Source organism: Heterocephalus glaber, unplaced genomic scaffold (assembly GCF_053883595.1).
Source record: "Heterocephalus glaber isolate CG9 unplaced genomic scaffold, H.glaber_assembly_v1.0 deba00001104, whole genome shotgun sequence".
Lineage (NCBI taxonomy): Eukaryota > Metazoa > Chordata > Mammalia > Rodentia > Bathyergidae > Heterocephalus > Heterocephalus glaber.
In genome coordinates, this window is record NW_028258193.1 from 1,056,528 (window position 1) to 1,076,601 (window position 20,074).

General features: G+C 52.8%; 1 protein-coding gene and 1 long non-coding RNA gene across 9 annotated transcripts in view; one reads left to right on the forward strand and one right to left on the reverse strand.

Moving 5' to 3' along the window:
* The window catches only part of Arhgef10 (Rho guanine nucleotide exchange factor 10), a 90,308-nt gene that overhangs the window by 29,739 nt on the left and 40,495 nt on the right, over window positions 1-20,074 (forward strand). For 6 of the 8 annotated variants that reach the window (XM_004869568.3, XM_004869569.3, XM_021248172.2 and 3 more), the window contains 9 exons: window positions 1,169-1,283; window positions 3,300-3,406; window positions 9,612-9,689; window positions 9,933-10,112; window positions 11,505-11,621; window positions 12,849-12,941; window positions 15,914-16,084; window positions 17,592-17,737; window positions 19,335-19,510. In XM_004869568.3, the coding sequence (XP_004869625.2) occupies window positions 1,169-1,283; window positions 3,300-3,406; window positions 9,612-9,689; window positions 9,933-10,112; window positions 11,505-11,621; window positions 12,849-12,941; window positions 15,914-16,084; window positions 17,592-17,737; window positions 19,335-19,510 (1,183 nt within the window). The remainder of the gene's footprint in view (window positions 1-1,168; window positions 1,284-3,299; window positions 3,407-9,611; window positions 9,690-9,932; window positions 10,113-11,504; window positions 11,622-12,848; window positions 12,942-15,913; window positions 16,085-17,591; window positions 17,738-19,334; window positions 19,511-20,074) is intronic. The other 2 variants (XM_004869570.3, XM_087210075.1) reach the window with 1 other exon arrangement.
* LOC147828397 (uncharacterized) lies at window positions 8,606-15,409 on the reverse strand. Its single transcript, XR_015450867.1, has 2 exons — window positions 15,005-15,409; window positions 8,606-14,303 (listed from the first exon to the last, which is right to left on the reverse strand). It is a non-coding gene; the product is annotated as an uncharacterized LOC147828397 (long non-coding RNA).

A 20,074-nucleotide genomic window follows, 5' to 3' on the forward strand; every position in this document is an offset into this window, starting at 1 on the left:
CTGGCTCCCAGCACGGCAGTGACAAGGCCTGCTTTAGGACTCGGGTGCTGTGGGCCCTGTGCCGTGTGAGCAGCGGGCCGGGCGGTTGCTCAGGGCTGGGGTGGGCAGCTCGGCCCTGGGACCCAGGGTGGGGCTCCACCTGCGGCTCTGTGGCTGCCGCAAGGGCCCTGTCTGCTCTGTGGTGCTCCGAGTCTCAGGGGGGCAGGCGTGCACTGAGGGATGGCAGCCAGGCCTGAAGCCAGGAAGCAGTGGGCTTGGGCCGGGCCGGGCTGGACATGCACATATTGGCCCTACGCGGGTGCGTGTGGGTCAAGCGCTGGAGGAGGCAGGCGAGCAGCTGTGGCTTTGAAGTTTGTGACTGAATGTAGGAGTGGTCAGGCAACCCTGGAAAGGGAAGCTGGGTGCTGGAGGGTACAGGGGTGGGGATTTAGTTCCCTAATGTGAGCGGCCCTGGGGCACCTGAGAGGCAGGCGGAGCCAGGTCCCTCCGGTGCTCTCTGAAGGGAGCATGCAGGGTCCCAGCCGATGCTCAGATGTTAGGCTTCTGCAGAAGAGGAAGTGAGGCCAACCCTGCCTTCGAAGGAAGGCCCAGGCGCTGCCGTCAGCCCTGACAAATCCCAGCGCTGGCTGGCGGAGCCACGGTCAGCCAGCTGTGGCCCTCGGCAGATGGGCTGCCCCACGTGTGCCCCGCTGCCTAGGCCGGGGCTGCTGACGAGCGCAGGAAGGGCTCTCCAGATGGCAGTGAGGCCTGCGCCAGGCCGGTCGGGAAGGGCCCTGCGAGGAGGCGGACGAGAGGCCTGAGCTGCTCTTGTGCCGTGCAGCCATGGCCCGTCTCACGTCCGTGCCCGTTTGAACTGCGGCTGCCACAGAGCTCTCCTGCCTGTGAGTGACTGCAGAGAAAATAAAGATGACTTGGACAGAGCAGGAGACTCGAGACTCCTCGCAGTGTGTAGGAAGGGCTTCAGTTTTAGACTTTGCTTTCCTTTTATTTAAAAACAAGATGAAAAGTAGCTGACAGCCACACATACGCTAACCAAGCTCTCCTACAGGAAAAAGCCAGTGTCAGGTGATGTTTGAAGCTCAGACTGCTTGACAGTGTTCTTTTAAAATAACAGATGCAGTTGAGGGGTCCGGGCTGGGGCCGCTTCTCAGGCGTCTCCCTCTTGCAGATGCAGAAGCTCATGAAGGCGGCCAAGGAGGGCACCAGGGACGGGCTGGAGCGCACCAAGGCCGCCGTGAAGAGGGGCCGCTCCTTCATCAGGACCAAGTCCTTCGTCTCCCCAGGTCCGGCCGAGTTGCCTGCGCTGGTCCTGGTTCTTGGCGGGGTGGGACGACGTGAAGGGGCGCGGTCACACAGGTGCAGGGGAGGAAAGTTGCTCGCAGGCAGCCAGCTCTCTGCTGTCTCCTCTCGGCAGCCTCGTCCCAGGCCCTCCCTGGATCCCACGGGCGCCCAGGGGGCCCTGGACCACACAGTGGCTACGCTGGCCGTGGTCTGCAGATGTTCCCGTTCCAGAAACCTGTGGTGACAGCGTGCGGGCTTCCTGGACCTCATGGGGACAGGGCTGTGGCCTGGCGGCTCTGGCATACCAAGGGCTGTGTCCAGGCCCAGCGTGTGCGGGCCGAAGGCTTGGGCCAGCGCTGTGGGGACCTGGGGTGGGAGCTCCTCAGAGCTGCAGGACAGACAGGGTGCTCCATCGGGTCTGTGAGCACGCGTCCTGCATCTGACGCCTCTCAAGGGCACCTGCGCTCAGCGTTTGCTGACGTACGTGTAGGCTTAGACAGACACTAGCCAGGTGTGGGCATGCACGCCTGTCACCCCAGTGTGCAGGTAGGCTGAGGCAGGAGGTCACAGGCCTGAGCTCAGCCTGGGAAACTTGGCGCCTTAGCAAGACCTTGTCCCAAAATAGAAAATGCAGACGGGCTGGGAACGTAGCTTATTTTGGATGTGCTAGGTTCAGTCTCCAGTAAGACACATACGTGTACACACAGACGCACACACACAGGTGCAGGGAAGCACTGCACACTTGCTGCTTCCTCATGGAGTGGCGTAGGAACGCCCTCTGCCACTGGGGCTAAAACTGACCTGGGCCTTCAGTGTCCAGCCAGAGGAACACCAGGCATTGCAGACAGGCCTCTGTGGTTGGGGATGGTGTGTGCGTTCTGACGCAGCGAGCCCTGCTCTGGTCCACGCAGGGGTCTGGGCCAGACTCTGGGTCCCTGTCTTCCCCCCCACCCCCCAGAGCACTGCCTTCCCATCCAGGTGCTGGGCCGGGAGTCCTGGGAGCAGCTCAGCAATGCCCCAGGTGCTGCCCCAGGTGCTGCCCCAGGGCCGGCCAGCACTGCGATCTCCTCCTCTCCGGGGGTCTCTGGGGTGAGCTGTCCCTGGCCCCCTCCTGAGGGAAGTGGTGTTGTCAGGCCTGAGTGTGCCCAGCCACACCCCAGTATCCAGTCTCCCCCCCGTGACTTTCGAAGCTGGCAGCTCACATCTTGGGCAGGGTTCAGGGTCTTCAGATGAGAACAGTTCCGTGACCTGCAAGCACCTTGTTCTTCTGGAGTCCTTAGTGGTCTCTGGTTATTTTGAGAACCCAGGGCCTCCACCCCATGCTACATCCCCAGCCCTGATTTTTGGGGGGATTCTTTTTAGTACCAGGGATCGAACTTGGGACCTTGCGCTTGCGAGGCAGGTGCCAGCATTTCAGTTTTTATTTTGAGACAGGGTCTCCCTAAGCCACCCAGGCTGGGCTGGAACTTGTGACCCTCCTGCCCCAGCGTTCCAGAGTGCTGGGATTGCAGGTGTGTGCCACTGTACTCAGCTGAGTTTGGCTTTAAGAATGAATTTAGTTTCGGTTTAGATGTCTTGATTTTTGGAAAACTGCCTGTTCAGGGTTCCCGTGAGAGGCGAGGATGGACAGTCAAGAAATGCAGAGTCCCGCCGGAGTCTTCCCTGGCTATCAGCTGTGCTCTGCAGTCCTTGGTGTCCAGGCCCAGTGCATGGGGCGGGAGGGAGGGAGAGCACCCACCATGCTGCTGTCTGGCTGTTCACCTGACTCCTCTGCCTTCCAAGCTGAGACTCTGTATTGAAATTGTCAGTTATTGGCACATTAGCCCTGTGGGAAGGATAATTGATTGGGTTTGTTGAAATTTCAATTTAATCAGAGCTGAGTGTGAAGTAAGCATGTAAAATGGAATTCTACACAAAAGATTTGCCCAACAACTCATTTCACTGTGCTGTGCTGCATGCACATGAGTCACGGACAGGTGGGTTTGGTGTGACACTTACGAGTCCTGGCCTGTTCTAAGACCACAGATCCTGTCTGGAAGAGGAGCAGAGCTTGTTCATTGACGTGGACTGCAGGCACCCGGAGGCAGTGTTGACGCCGATGCCTGAGGGACTGTCTCAGCAGCAGGTAGGACTGGCAGCAGCACCCAGCGCTCCTGGCGACGCCCTTGGCCTTCGCAGCCCGGCAGCAGTGTCTGCTGCCCCACAGCCTACCCCTAGCCAGCTCTCTGCTGTCTGCTCTGTGGTACAGGCACAGCTGAGGGGCTCAGGGACCCTGGTCTTAGCTGTGGCCTCAGCAAAGGCCATTCTGGGCCTGAAATATTTCGGCTGTCACCCCAGAATAGTTGTGAGAAATGTGTGGAATGCGCATTTTTTTCTCATGGTCATTTATACTAGCTCAAATTCATATGATGCTTTTACTGAGAGCCAGCGTATAGGTGTGTACAAAGTATGTTGGCTCAGATTGAGGTTTAAATAGTAGACGTTTACTAATTAATGAAATTGTCTGAATATATGCATTTCTTAAAATCTGACCAAAGGTAACAAAGGGGAAAAGCAGTGGTTTCCATTTGATTATCTTTGGGTACAAGGAAGATTTAAGAAATAAGAACAGTATCACAGAATCTGTGGGCATAAGGCAAAGGGTGAGCCATTCAGGGGGCTCTGAGTGACTTTCCACACAGCAGCATGGTGCAAATCATGGAGCTTGAGGTAGGGGACAGACAGATGGATGTCAGTGGTAGGTGAGGGGTGGATGGATAAATAGACATGATAAAGATATAAATATGTAGGCGATACATAAGTTGTTACAGGCCATGCACAAGTGAAAGAAAAACAGAAGCGCTAAATGGTGCAGAGTTTACCTAGGAGCTGTTACTGTTTGGTTAGGCCCAAATCGCAAGCTACGTTGCATGTTGCATTAGAATGGAAGGGGGAACCAAGGGAGTTAAATGCTTGAGGAAAAGGAGGAAGGAGTGAATTTGTTGGTGGTGAGCAGGACAATGCATGGGAGGTGATGAGGTACAGATGAGCCCCCGGGAGAAGGAGATTTGTAAGTGCTCTCGCCCAGCACATGCTCAGGCCTGGTCTACCTCTTGCAGCCCTTGTAGCCCCTGGAAGCCACTGTAGGTTTTACAAATGAGCAAGCTGGATGCTTGAAGGAGCATGTGTGAGGGACAGTGAGTCGGTGTCTGCAGTCTGTGAGGAGCGGGTGAGTCCGATGTGCAAACGGGGTGTGAGGAGACTCGGCAGCCTTCAGGGTCTGAGAAGAGACAGTGGGTGGCCTGCGGGATCAGTGAGTGGAGGCTGAATAGTGCCTTAGGAACTGAGGGAAGGGTACAGGGGCGGGGTCTGTGGGGAGACAGCCGGCCTAGCGTTCCTGACCGGTGGGTGTGAGGGGAGAGAGTGCCTCCGAAGGACAGCACAGAAGGGTGTGGAGCACCGCAGAAGCGGCATGGCGGTGGGTGTGTGAGGGCCCGGTGGAGAGCAGTGTGGGGCCATGTGGGGGAGGCTGAGGAGAGCAGATGCTCTGTGGGGACACAGCGGGGAGGACGTGGCGCCTGCGAGGAGCTAGCAGGGCATCGTGTTGTGCCGGAGACAGTCTGCAGCTCTAGGTATCTTCCCGGCAGGAACGCTGACGGATATTTTAGCCTGAGTGTGTTGACACACGCACAACGCCTCTAGCCTGTGAGAGACAGTGAGCCTGCGGTGTTTCTCTGGTTTTTCAGATTGTAGTGTGGACATGGCTCTACAGCAAGGAGTCCTGCAGACCTGATCTATCCCACAGGCCTTTCACTGGGATTAAGTTTGTCACATGGTCAAGTTAGGGACTTAGTATGTTTAACTCCCAGTTTCCCCTGTGTAAAATGGTGGTGTTGATGACTTAGGGTTTTTTTACTTTTCCTCTTATCTTGAGGATCCAGGGAAATAATGTGTATATGAAAGGCTTTGTGTTTTCTCATAACCCTGTCAACCCTAAAGAGGCCAAAGCCAGACTCTTGAGTTCAAAAATGTATCAGTATTTAGGATTTCTGTATTTTTCCACTCAGCTTGCTCTCTCACAGTCATGATTCACATCGATTATTTTTTGTTACTGGCAACTGTGTTCTATGGGAGTTTTGTCTTTAAAAGTTAAACTGGTGTTGATGCTTTTGAAATCTTTTTTCCTTCTAAATTGGAAAGAAGGTAACGTAGGTTAAGACTGCATTTGAATGTTGTTTTCATGCCCTATTTTGGGATGGTGAAAGAAAGCCCTGCTTACTTCTTAAGTTGTCGTTCACTTGAAAAAATGTCCTGCTTCCTGAGGACACAGGGTCCCGCCTGCCACCCGTGGGCCCCCGCTCGTGGGTCAGAAGCAGGGCCGACCCGGGAGCCTTTGGAGCCTCCCCTGGCTCACACAGTGCTGCTGCTCTCTTTTCCTGTCCTGCTTTCTCCAGCAGACCCGCACCTTCAAACCATTTACTTCCCTCCCAGGGGCTGGCTCCTGTTTCATCCTTTGGCTTTTTTCACAGAAAAACGTTTTTCAGCTAATTGTCCTCTATGACCTTGGGTTTGTGGTTCTCAGGGGGATGTTAGCGACAGTGGAGCCTGTCGTGCCCTGCTCAGCTCTGGGACTGCTGTTTGCTGTGTTGACCCTAACTGCCTCAAAGGACTGACGTCACCTGCAGTAACTGTGAAATCTAGGCGATCGATTTAGGGTTTTAAATTACCTTATTCTGATTTTAGGACCTTGAACCTAATATGCTCTTGTCACCTCAGAACTGTCTATAAATTCATAGGTCTGACCCTCAAGCAGTGTGACTCGGGAGCTGTGGGATTGTACCTGGAAATCTGAGTTTTGGAAGGAATGGTGGCCCAGACTTGAGGATCAGGGGTCACTTTACAGTGGTGGCGGAACTTGGCCCACCCATCCTTTGAACCAGCCACGGTCAGGGTCACGCAAATGGCCACAGAGCTTGGGGAGCCAAGACTTGAGCTCCAGTCCTGTGTGTTCTTTGCTAGTCCCAGCCATAGCTGGGTGTTTGTACTTTTTAAAGACATCAATTTCTTTAGATATCCTGGAAGGGTTCGTTTTTGTCTTTTGTGGCTTGAATGTGTAATCTTTTTTTGTAAAGAGAATAATGACTCGTGAATGTTCCCTAAATCTTGTTGCCCTGGACTCTGCGTTGCGTAACTGTGGGAATGGACTCGAGGAAAATGCTCACTTTGCCCACTAGGTGGCACTGCAATGTCTCCCAGTGGTATCAGTTGGCTGCCAATTCCCTAGAAGGGTGTGTGCCTGTGTGTGTAAGTGTCCAAGCCGCAGGTCTGTGCTTCCTGTGTGTAGGCAAGGAAAACAAACGCAGGAAATAACGTGAGTCTGAAATGCAGACATATCAGGTGCAGAGATCTTTTTGCACCGTAAATGACATGAGCGTTCTAACCACCTACATTTTTTTCCCATTAAGTTTATTGGTCCATTTAGGTATACAGTACAGTTACACTCATCACTGGGAACTTGCACCTTTACATGATGGATCTTCGTTCCTATTTTTCCCCTTCCCTTGCCCTCCCTTCACCCCCTCCCTCCCTCCCTATTTACAAAGACTTTGTTTCCATTTTTCCCTTTTCTCATATTTTTTCCATTCCCTTCTTTCCTTTCCCCTACCCCTCCCACTTCCTCTACTCCTTTACACCTTTTCTTCCTATTTCACATTATCAGTTATACATTTTGATCCTTATTTACACTTACAGTTTTTCACACCAGAGAAACTATTCTGTATTTACACGTGTGTCCTATTTATTTCACTTAAGAGCATCACCTCAAGGTCCATCCATTTAGCTATAAATGTCTGTAGTTTCTCGTTCTTTACAGCCGAGTAGTACTCCATTTTATTTTAAAAACCACATCTTTATCCAGTTTCCAGTTGGTGGGCACTTGGGCTGTCTCCCAGCTTTAGCCATTACAAACTGTGCCACTATAAACATGGGTGTACATATATCACTGTGGTATGATTCTTTTCATTCTTTGGGGAAGATCCCCAGTAGGGGAATAGCTGGGTCAAATGGGACCTCTAGCCCTAGTTCTTTGGGATATCTCCATACTGATTTCCACAGTGGTTGCACCAGTCTGCACTCCCACCAGCAGTGGAGCAGGGTTCCTCTTTCCCCACAGCCCCACCAGCATTTGTTATTGGTTGATTTCTTGGTAGCAGCCATTCTTTCTGGGGTGAGGTGGAATCTCAGTGTTGCTTTCATCTGCATCTCTCGAATGACCTGTGATGTTGAACATTTTTTCATGTTTGTTTGCTGCTTTTACTTCTTTGTCTGAGAAATGTCTGTTCATTTCAGATGCCCTTTTTTGAATTGGGTCTTTATATTTGGGGGGGGTTCTGTTTTTTTAAGTTCTTTATATATTCTAGATGGTAGTCCTTTGAGGAACAGATGGTAAAATTTTTTTCCCACATTGTAGGTTGTCGCTTAGCTCTGTTGGTTATTTCTCTTGCAGTGCAGAAGCTTTTTAATAAGATGAGATCCCAGTTGTTGATTCTTTGTGCAAGTTCCCGTGCCACTGAGGTTATGTTCATAAAGTCTTTTCCTGTGCCAATGTCATTGAGAGTTCTACCTAACTTATCTTCCAGGAAGTTTAGTGTTTCTCTTTTACTATTTACACCTTTAAGCCATTTTGATCTTAGTTTAGTGCATGGTGATAGATATGGGTCTAGTTTTAATCTTTGGCAGGTTGAAATCTAGTTTTTCCAACACCATTTATTAGATAGGCTATCTTTCCTCCAGTGAGGGTGTTTGGCTCCTTTGTCGAAGATGAGGTAGCTGAGTATGTCTGGAGTTGTTTCTGCATCTTCTAATTTATTCCACTGATCCTCAGGTCTGTTTCTTTGCCAGTACCAGGCTGTTTTTGTCACAGTGGCTTTGTAGTATAGTTTCATATTGGGGATTGTGGTACCCCTTGTCATGTCTTTGTTGCTTAGAAATGCTTTTGCCATTCTAGGTCTCTTCTGGTTCCAAATGAATTTTTGGATTGTTTTCTCTATTCTGTGAAATATACTGTTGGGATTTCAATTGGGATTCCATCCATATAGCAGTTTTGGAAGTATGGCCATTTTTACTATGTTGGTTCTTTCTACCCAGGAGCAAGGGATGTCTTTCCATTTTCTTGTATTCTCTTTGATCTCTTTTTTCAGAGTTCTGTAGTTTTCAATGTAGAGGTCTTTTCCTTCCTTTGTTAGATTGATTCCTAGATATTTCATTTTTTTGGATGTTATTGTGAAAGGAATTGTTTCCCTAATTTCTCTCTCAGTAAGTCTGTTATGTGTGTACAAAAAGGCTATTGTTTTGTTTTGTTTTTTGGTACTGGGGATCGAACTTGGGACCTTGCGCTTTCGAGGCAGGCAGCAGAACCACTGAGCTAAATCCCCAGCCAGAAGGCTATTGATTTTTGAGTGTTGACCTTGTATCCAGCTGCTCTACTGAATCTGTCAATTAAGTCTAGAAGTCTTTTGGCAGAGTTTTTTTGGTCTTCTATGTAGAGTATCGTGTCATCTGCAAATAGTGACAGTTTAACTTCTTCGTTTCCTATCTTTATTCCTTTTATTTCTTTCTCTTGTCTAGTTGCTGTGGCTAATGATTCCAGAACTATATTGAACAGGAGTGGTGATAGTGGGCATCCTTGTCTTGTTGCTGATTTTAGTGTGAAAGTTTTCAGTTTTTTAACATTTAGTATGATGCTGGCTGTTGGTTTTTCATAGATAGCCTTTATCAGGTTAAGATAAAGACCTTCTATTCCAATTTTCTGTAGGGTTTTTATCATGAATTTAACCACCTACATTTTTAGCCTCATAGCTGGCTCTTTGCAAACGAATAAAAAATAAATGTATTCCTTCACCTTCCACAAGCTTTCTGTTTCTCCATAATTATGGAATAATTTTAGATGACTGCTAATAGTCTTCTTTGAACAAGACTGGAACTTTTTATACTGAACATACACGTGAGGTATGTAATTTAGTGTTGGGAACCTGAAATTCAGTTAGTTAATTCAGTTCATTATTCTGTAAATGAGTTTGTTTTTAGTGCAATAATTTTTTATTGGCTTAGTTATAGTTTGTAATTTGAGGTTTAAAAGATAATATAATTGTGTTAACTTGGGAAATATGTTTTGTACCTGTACGGCTACTTACATAGACCTTTTAAGATATTTTAAAGGCTTCTGCAGGTTTCCTTTACCTACTATTTAGAAAAAAAACCCTTTTTATCAACAATCTTCAATACAGAAGTAAATTTTATTTGTAGCTATCCTGAAGCAGTTTTCTAACAGGGTATCTTGAAATTTCAAACAGGTTGTAAGAAGATATATTCTGGGTTCCATTGTTGAAAGTGAAAAAAACTACGTAGATGCTCTTAAGAGGATTTTGGAGGTACCTAACTGTCATGTTATATGATATGTACATGTTTGTTAATGTTTTTATACATACATAATTTTGTTATAGGTTTTACATGCACATATATTATGAGCATAAAACATGCAAATTTGGAAAGTCTTGAAGAATTTTGGCTGTGTATTGGCATCAAAAGCCATGTGATTTGTTTTGAAATAAATTTCACTTACCCGAACGGATCCTTGCATATTCTTTTACCTCCCTTTAACATGTCTGGCCCAGCAATACGAGAAGCCGCTGTCTGAGATGGAGCCCCGGGTCCTGAGTGAGAGGAAGCTGAAGATGGTGTTCTACCGTGTCAAGGAGATCTTGCAGTGCCACTCCATGTTCCAGATCGCACTGGCCAGCCGTGTGGCTGAGTGGGACGCCGTGGAAACCATCGGCGATGTCTTCGTGGCTTCGGTAACTCAGCTGGGGCTCCCGGTGGTCCCTGGCTCCGTGTGCCTGTTGTCTTTGCCCTCGGGCTGATGTTTAGCACTGCTGTGTGGCCTCCACTGGGCTTAGGGCCACTTTCCAGGGAAGTCGAGGGACACTTGCGGGGATGAGGACAAAGATGTGTCAGGAAAGATCTATAGGTGCACACTTTGTCAGGTCTTAGAAGCAACATTAGACAACCTGGTAATGCTTTTCTTGCTAAACAAGGGCCCTGCTTGCTTATGATACTACGAAATTGTCATATCAGCCCCTTGGGCCAGGTCCTGGCTTCCAGGCCTAGTCTCACTTTCTGAATGCAGAGTTCTCCATGTATAGGAACAATAGAAAAGGGTGGGAAATACCCAGATGTTTCCATCATTGTTGTGTGGCCCTCGCTCCGGCCCTGCACGGGCACACAGGAATTCAGTGTTGGGACAGCTTGCCTTAACGCTTCCTGGCAGGAGAAGCAGATGCCTGGAAACAGCCACGCCAAGTTTCTGTGTCAGCAGTTCTGAGCCATTTCATCTCTGCTCCCCCTGTGAACTGTACATGTTGCAAAAGGGTTAGATTTCTGCCAAAGTGCAGAAGCTTGTGGCTAACACACATTGGTTTCTGTAGTTGTTTAGGATAATGCCATTGAGGGGTATAAGCTTGGATTTTTTTTTAAGTATTGATGTACTTAAATAAATGCTCTGATAATGAAAACAGTGAAACCTTGGTTCTATATAATTTGTGTGCTTGATGAAGGATCTCAGTTTGCAGGCTGCTTTGAAGATAATGAGGAAACAAGGTTCTTTACTAAGATGTTTGCATGATATCCTTCATGGATTCTCACGACAAACAAAAAAGGAAATACTGGTTATTTGCTTTTTACATTTCCTACCTATGCTATACATTAGCTTCACAGTTACCTTGGAAACTTTATTTTTGTGCCTGTGTGGTACTGGGGATGGAACCTAGGGCCTTTGCACTGAGTGAGCTATCCCTTTTTATTTTTTATTGTGAGACAGGGTCTTATCAGGTTGCCTGGGCTGGGCTTAAACTTACAGTCCTCCAGGCTCCAGGTTCACAGAGTGTGGGGATCACAGGGATGTGCCACCACATCTGGTTAGAAACATGTTTTAGAATGGAAAAACTCTTAAAAAAAAAAAAAAACAAGACTAGGTGAAAGCATGACTTGTCAGTGGCAGCCACAATATACTGGCTGCACGACAGAGCCCCAGCAAGCTTGCAGGAGGGCAGAAGTCCCTGCAGTCCCGGGAGCCAACCCTGGGAGGAGGCATGGTACAGAGATGTCCCGCTGGGGCAAGTTTCAGATCCTCAGAGTTAGCTTGAGGGGTGTGTGGACTCTGGGTCACTTTCTTCTCTGTCTCTGTTCAGTTTTCCAAGTCCATGGTGCTGGATGCGTACAGTGAGTATGTGAACAACTTCGGCACCGCAGTGGCCATCCTCAAGAAGACGTGTGCCACAAAGCCCACTTTTCTCGAGTTTTTAAAGGTAATCACAGCTTCTGGTTGTTTTTAACACCCTCGTATAGTGAGTTCCAGGTCAGAGCACCTCACACTGAGGCCGCGCCAACTTGCGCCTCTAGCACATGGTGATGTTCTTCAGAGCAATCTCAGTACGATGACCAGAGCCCTCACACTGGTGTCTGCTGCGAATGCAGATGAATTTTAAGCCCTATTGAAGCCTTTTGAGAGTAGCTTTTCTTCGTCCATCCTTAAAAGTGTATGGAGAGGTGAATGGACAGAGAGCAAGAAAGGGTCTGTCCCCAGAGTGGCCTCGGGCTGCCTGTCCTGGCACCGAACTGGGAATAACAGAAGCCTAGCATCTAGGGTCGGGTTGGAAAGTGGGCTCCTCAGTCAGAGCAGCAACCAGAGGCCTGGAGAGGCGATCCTTGACCCTAGACCCTTGGCCCTCGGAAGCCCTGGAGTAGGAGCCCAGGGTGGACCTTTGTCCTCCAGGAGTCACAGAGAGAGCCAGAGGCCACTTGGTGTGGCAGTGGCAGCCTGAGAGGCACAGGAGGAGCTGCTGCCTGCACCAGATTAACCCCCCTTGGGGGACCAGCCACCCAGCTCAGAGTTCATTTGCGTCATGAAGGCTGGGAGCAGAGTGTATTCTCTGGCCGGGCTGTGTTCTTAGAAACCTCTGCAGCCTGGGGTGGGGAGCACAGGGTGGATCCTGCCAGCAGCAGTTTGGCCAGGATGTTTTCCCTCCCTTTCTTATTACCACAGTGGTCCCTGCTGCTCCTGGCCCACTGAGGCTCCACAGTGATTAAATCCCAGCCCCGGCCTGGGGAGAAACGGTTCTCTGTGCTTCAGCCATCACCAGAGAGCACGAGCCAGTGGGGCATTTACTTCCTCAGAGGGTTTGTTAGCGCCTCGCTGAGGGTGTGGTGCCCATGCAGCCCCCAGTGCCAGCGGCTGAGCCATGCCCTGCTATCGCTGCACTGTGCCCCCCAGGGTCAGGACCACCCCACAGCCCTGGGGGCCCGTGGCCAGGCCACTCAGCAGGCTGGTGATGTCTGGGAGGCTCAGAGAGCAGCAGAAGAGGTGGCAGGACAGGTTCCCGGACACTGGGAACTCCCCGCTAGCAAGCTGTGGCCCCGCCGTGGGGCAGGCCGTGGGGCCAGAGGAAGCGTCTCCCACACCTGGTGACGTTTCCTGTCCATGAGCTGAGGACGGTATCCAGCCTGCCGCGGCGAGTAAGCCTCCTTTCCCACAGCAGAGCCAGGAGGCGAGTCCCGACCGTGTCACGCTCTGCAGCCTGATGATGAAGCCCATCCAGCGATTCCCGCAGTTCATCCTCCTGCTCCAGGTGAGGCCCGAGTCTGTCCCCCTGGGAAGAGCACAGGCCTCATCCAGAGGCTGCCCAAGTGCCCTGGCCAGTTCCCTCGGTGCCTGCACAGGCTGGCAGGGCACGGTCACACAGGCCTCGCAGGTGGTGGCCCCTTCCCTGACAGGCCAGTGGTGGTTCAGAGTCACGAGGGGAAGCGGTAAGCTCCTTTGTGCCTGGGGGTTGGGCAGGTGTGGGAAGCCAGGGGCAGATTCACCAAATGATGCCGCTTTTGCTGTCCCTCCCTGGATGCTGTGGCACAGCCAGCCCAGCGGAGCTCTGTGCCCAAGTGTCGGCTCTGCCCCAGCCCCAGCTGCTCTCTGTCACGCTCTGGCCCTGGGTGCCGAGGTGCTGAAGCTCGGTTCTGTTTCGTGGATGGAACCTGACACGACTGCCAGGCACGGATGCACAGAGGAGTGTGTGTTACTCAGCAGGCTGGAGACCTTGCTTCCCCGGGCGGCCTTCCCTCCCGAGATGCACCACCGAGCTGAGCGGCTGAGCTGCTGACACCCCTGCAGGATGCGGGCCACGTTGGGTTCTGAGGGAGGAGGATTCAGACCGTGCCTGTCTTCTTCAGCCAGCGTCACTGTCCCAGGCGAGAGCGCTGGCAGCACAAGGCCTGTGTGCCGACCAGGTGGCGAAGATGGCTCTCACTCCCTGCTCTTTACAATTCACTCAGCACCAGTCCTTCCCGGCCCGGTGTTGCCCTGCCCAGTGGCTTCCCATGATGCCTCTTGCTTTCCTGGTCTTCAGACATGGATGGAAAAAGACTTGGCCTCCCTGTTTTGTGAATATGTATTTTTAGATCCGTTTCAGGCTCACAGGAAACTGAGAGGGAGGCGGAGTCCCCCTGCCCCTTCCAGCCCCTGCATGGCTGCCCCTGCCCGTGCCATGCAGGGCGGTGTGTTTGTCACGTGGTGTCCTGCGCTGCCACGGCGTCATCTCCCAGAGCACATGGCTTCTGTGAGGCTTGCTTGGTGCTAGGCCTGGCATCCGCCCCCACAGAACACCTCGGGGCATTCAGGTGGGCTCCAGACCACTGTGAACGACTCACCTTGGTCCCCAGTGCACACACCGTGCCACACGGCACCACGTCTGCACTTGAGTAGTGTGCAAAGCATCACGTCTGGAAAACGGTTGGAACCAAGGGCAGCTCCTCACCTGCTGAGGTCTGGCCGTGAGGTGGCCACAGGTACATCCCTCCTCAGGCTCCCTGCTGACCTGGGCCCCTGCTGTGTGCACCACACCTGCAGTCCTTCCTCCACTGAGGTCTGCACCCTGCACGTCCTCCACGAGGGTTGGGGTCCATGCTCCTGCTCTCCGGTCGGTGCTGGAGTTGACGTCCTACAGGTCACAGGGTTCTAGGGTAGCATCTAGGGTGTGAATCCCTCCCCAGAGCTTTCCTGCTTGCTTTGCCAGACTTGCCAGAGCAGCCAGTGTCTGTGCTGGCTGTAGCTTTACCAGAAGGGTCGCTTGAGAAGTGAGAGCCGAGTGTCAGAGCCACTGTCTGACCCCTGACCCGAGGCTGCAGAGCTCCCTCAGAGAGGAGAGGCCATGGAGCCTTGTCACTGAGTGGGATATTTAGAAAGGGTCTCTCTAGGAGTGGATCTCTGAGGGGGCTTAAGTGTTGGAAAATCACATCCTAAACAGGTTGTTTACAGAGCACAGGCAGAGTACACTCAGCATGACTCAGGAGCAGTGGGTTTTCAGGCAGTAAATGAGCATGGCTGCAGCTTAAAGCTACAGCTGTGCACAGGAAAGCCAGCCTGGCTTTGAAGCTCTGAAGCCAGGCGCTGACTCCTCTCTCGCTGCAGAGGCCTTGCTGGCCTCTCCCCCTGGGCAACAGCTGTTGCGGCTGTCTTGCAAGGCCCCTGTTGAGTGGGCCCGGATTACCAGCAGTGTCCACTACACCCCTGGGGAGCCAGCTGCTGTGTCCCTGCCACACCTGTGGCTCCTGCCCACACTTGGACGTTCTGGGCACCGCCTTCTCCTAAAGTGGCAGGAGCTGCCTCTGCCCTTTGGGCTTCTGGTGCAGCCCTCCTCACCTCTCAGCTGGGGTGGAGCCAGGTGTGAGGCTCTCTGGGTAGGCTCAGTCAGGGTGGGGGTGCAGGCCTCCTGCACACCAGCACAAGGCTGCGTGATCCGCCTGGTAGCGCTGCTCCTCCCTCCAGGGACTTCCTCTCACGTCCCCAGCTGGTGGGCTGCCGCGGGAGGCTTCCACGTCGGCAGTCCTGTCTCCATGCACCCTCTGCTCTGCTTCACCACCTCTAGTTTTTTATCTGAAGGAAAGGACACTTCTGTCCTTCGGTAGGGTTCTTGGCTGGCCTGATTCACTAGTGTGGGGAGGACGCCCGGGGAGGGAGACAGACGGGGTGGCTGATTGGTCGTGGAGCAGGCAGTGCACATGTCTCTTGAGTTCAGGTCATGCTGGGTGTGGTTCATGGGCCCCAGAGCAATTAGAACAGACATCAAAGCTCACCCTCCACAGATCCCTCAGGAGCTGAACCCCAAGGAAGTGTGTGAGGGGCTGAGAATTCCCAGTGAGACCCGGCGTGTACTTCCGGGAAAGACTGGTGCACTTGTGGCCTCCGTCTTTAGGGCAGAGCAGAGAAGGTCCCCTGGGGAGCCAGGGCCCTTTCGGGGCGGCACAGCATGGAGCTCTGCCGGGCAGAGGACATACACTCCCCGTGGGCCCTGCTGGACACTGGTGTTTGCAAACGCAGCTCCTCCATGTGTGGTGCCATGGTCTGGCTCTGACACACTGCTGTGTGCAGTGCCCCTTGGGGGAGGAGCTTGCTCTTGGGCTGCTGGGTACTCAGCCCAGGGGTGGCTCAGCCGCTGCCACCCTCGTGCCAACCATGGTCCTGGCAGCAGTTGACGCCGCCCGCCTGCTCTCCTGGGCTGCAGCTGGGGCGTGCGAGTGGTCAGCACCCCGTTGTGCCTCTCACTCCCAGGACATGCTGAAGAACACCCCCCAAGGACACCCCGACAGGCTGCCCCTTCAGATGGCGCTGACAGAGCTGGAAACCTTGGCAGAGAAGTTAAACGAAAGGAAAAGAGATGCCGATCAGCGCTGTGAAATCAAACACATCGCAAAAGCCATCAACGAAAGATACCTAAACAAGGTGGAGAGAGGTTTTTCCAACCCTTGCTGAATTGCCTTTTCTTTCTCCTAATAAGCCAGTGTTGTTTCAGCCACTGCTTCCTAACCACTTGGAATGAGCCCTCCAGCCCGAGGTTCTAGCGAGGCTGCTGGGCACTGCAGGCGGCTGATGGGATTGGAGGGCTGTGCAGTCCTTTGCAGAGGGCTTCATAGATTCATAGACTCCTCAAAGGTTAAGGCCAACTCTTTTTCCAGTACTGGGGGTTGAACCCAGGGACTTTGCACTGAACTACATCCCCAACCCTTTTTATTTTTGTTTTACTGTGAGACAGTCTTGTGAAGTTGCCTAGGGTGGACTTGAACTTTCGATCCTCCTGCCTCGCTCAGCCTCCTGAGTGCTGGGATTACAGGCATGGCCAAGAGCATCCGTTTTAGCTGCACTTCAGCCCACTGTCCTGTGCTGGCTCCCGTGTGGTCATGAGAGGGTGCTGCAGAGCACAGAGGGCTGCTCACAGGCCATGCGTGTTTCAGTCTCCTGTGCCACACGCTGATCACGTGTGGCTGTTCTGTATCTGCTTCAGGAGGTGTCGACTTACATGTGCCATGTTAAGTAATTATGTGTGATATTCATGGCTGCTAAAGTCACATTTTATTCTCGTGGCGATTTCCTTCTTGGTCATGACATTCAATAATTTAACTGTGGCAGCTTTAAAAAATACAACTTAAGCAGTAGTTGCTGGGATTCTCCAGATGATGTGTGGGAATTTTGGAGGGTGGAACTGTGGCCGCTGGTTTTCTGGATGCAGAAGAGCCTCCTCCTGTGGCTCTCACCCGTCTGCACGTGTGCTGCAGGGAGGAGGGTTGCATAGGCTGCCAGGCTGCGTTGGCACTGATGGCAGAGCCAGGCGGTCACACGGTGGCTGGGGCGCTGCGGTTTCCTGTTGGCCCCATGGTTAGACACGACTGCATGCCGTGTCTTCCCAGAGGACTCTGAGTTCTCCTTAGCTCAGGGAACAGAGGGGCAGACGAGCAGGGGTTTGAGATGCTGCCTTCACACTGGAAACTCAGTCACAGGTTGAATAATCTCTTCCGCTGCTCGTAGGTGTGGGGCAGGTGGGGCTGGAGGGCAGCGAGACTGGGTGAGCGATGGAGGAAGGAGGCGGAAGGCGAGGGGAGCCAGTGTCTGGCCTGGGACCCGTCACTGGTCAGCATGATGGTGAGCACCAAAGTCTATAAAACGTTTAGTTTAAGAAGTCCCGTCCTAGCCAGGCGTGGTGGCGCATGCCTGCAATCCCAGCACTTGGGAGGCTGAGGCAGGAGGATCGCTGTGAGTTCAAGGCCAGCCTGGGCTGCATAGTGAGACTGTCTCAAAAAAGTTGGACAAGAAAAGGTTCAGAACCCACACAACCCTCCTTGAGGAGTGGCAGGAGGACATGGGTTACCTGGTGCTGAAAACCGCCTCTGTGAGCACCGGCCTCGACTGTTCTCTTTGGGCGGGTGCAGTTGTAACCTCAGCGTTCTGCACTCAGCTCCTCTGCAGCGGGAGCCGACGCCTCATCCGCTCTGACGACGTGATAGAGACAGTGTACAACGACAAGGGCGAGATCACCAAGACCAAGGAGCGCCGGCTGCTCATGCTGAACGACGTGCTCATGTGCGCCACCGTCAGCTTCCGGTAAGAGCTGCGGCTGCTGAGCGTACCTGCGTGCGTGCGTGCCGGGGCCAAAGGCCCTCGCGCAGGCCGAGCCGCCTGTGTCCCGATGGGTCCCTGCGGGTGGAGTTGTGCGCGCGCCCTCTTCCGAAGAGGCTGGAGCTTGTCTGGAGCTTGTCGGCCACCTCCAGGCCTCCTGTGGTTCTCGGAGGCTCTCCAGGCTACTGAGCTGCGTCGGTGAACGCGTTGGCTGATACGCTCGGTGTAAACCCGGAAGACAGGTAGCGCTGCTCCCTTCCTTTGCTCCCGACTGTGGACGTCGGGGCTGTTCCCTGCGCAGGCGTGCGGAGCCCTGCAGTAGGGGGTCTGGCTCGAGGCGAGAGCTAACACTGTCGGTGCCCGCTGCATAACACGCCTGCGTGCGGCCCTCCTGTGCCCCTGGGAGTCGGGGCCAGGCCCGGCCAGGCCCTGTTTGGGAGCCTGAGCTGGTCCGTGGGCGTCTGAACAGCGGAGACTGGGTGACGCCACAGCCGGACCCTCTGCTCCCAGAGCTCGGGAGGGCTCGCCAGTGCCCTGCCAGTCACATCCTCCTGTCGCTGCCACAGAGTCCCAGCAGAGAGGAGGTGCACTGGACACCACAGCCTGTGCCATGGCAGACTCCCCAGCCCAAAGTTCAGCTCCGCCGTCCTACAGCTTTGAAAACCACCTTCTTTGTAGGCCTCAGGCTCCTGGCCTGTAAAACAGGAACGGTGATTGCCAAAGCTCCGGTGATGGTGGTGATCCCGGTACCTGGCCACGTCCTCGTGGGGACGGAGCGGGGGTGTGCAGCGAGACTCCCTGCTGTTCCTCAGGGTCCTGGGCATTTCTCAGCAGCTACAAAATCAGCCTGAAAAACGCCATTATCATGATATGAGGCCCCCCCCTTCAGTGAAGAATCCTGTTGGTTTGATCATGGCTTCGGCCTAGCTGTTATAGAACTGGCTCCTGTGATAGCCTCGTGTCCCTGTGTCTCTGTCACTCCCAGTGCCTGTGTGCAGAAATAATCTGGTGATATCCAGCTTTGGAGATGTGTATCTGCTCAATGTTATGGTAAAAGAAGAAAGTATTTAGGTCACGTTTTCTGGTTTAATTTTTACATTTTCAATAAGTACTTTAATCACGGAGTACAGTGCCTTAGTTCTGTCCCAAAGGTGATAATGTAACCGCGTGAGGTACGGAAGGAGCTCAGGGTTAACACCTGTGCAGCAGGCAGGGTCACTACCCAGGGAAAATACTTTTCCCATTAGTGCCGTTCCCCAGACACCTGAGCTTCCAGGGCCAGGTTACCCCAGAGCGAGCGTGCAGCTCGGCACCTTCCCGTCCATCTGCCGCAGGAACCACCAGCCTCCCAGGACGTGGCCGCTGTGTCCTCCTGGGAAGGGTTTCACTCTCCCTTCGATGGGGCCCCCAGGACCAAGCCAGCTGTAGCTGTCCAGAAGGAAGGAAGTCTGATGAGAGTTCTCTCCTGCGGTGTTATGACATGGTCATGTGTTCATGTGATCCCAGGATCAGAGAGTTCCTTCCTACAGTGCCATGTTGTGGTCATGTTTCTGTTCCGGAAATAATGTTTGGGCGGTTTCAGCCCCTCACAGGAGAGCCACGTGGGAGCCAGCCAGCGGTACCTGCTCAAGTGGAGTGTTCCCCTGGGCCACGTGGAAGTGATGGAGTACAGCAATGGCCCCGGCATAGGGGAGCACAGCCGGCACCCCGCCGTGCACCCGCCTGAGAGCCTGGCTGTGTCTGCTAACGCCAAGCCATGTAAGTGACATGTCTACTGGCACTCCCAAGAGCCATGTCATGGGCTCGGTGGGGCTGGCCCTGATGCCTCACTCCTGAGGCTAATGGGGGAGTCTGTCCCATAGTGCACCGGGGCCCTTGTTTTGTGCTGACTTCGGTGGCCAAATAGACTGCGGATCTTAGGACATCTGTTGGGAAGACAGACTTCTGAAGTGAGTGAGGTCCCCCAGCTCAGCTCCCGGGCTGCGTTCCAGCTCTCGAGGACCGGGTCACCACTCTCCAGCACCCATCACGGCAGCAGGAATCGCAGGCTGCAGACACGCAGACTCCACTCTGTGGCACGTCTGCAGCTGATGAGTTCCCAGGTTCTTCTAAGCTAGTACTTCTGTGAGCTTCACAAAGGGAACTGAGGAGTAACTGGACTATGGTGAAGGAGAACTTTAAATAAACATCATATATTAAATGGGATCAGCCTTTCAGATTAATTTGTTTCTGACCTGTTCAGAAGCAGGAAAGCAACTTTGAAAACGTTAGTCTTTCTGGTTGAATGTGTACATTCACCTGGATTTTCAGGAGCAGGATGTA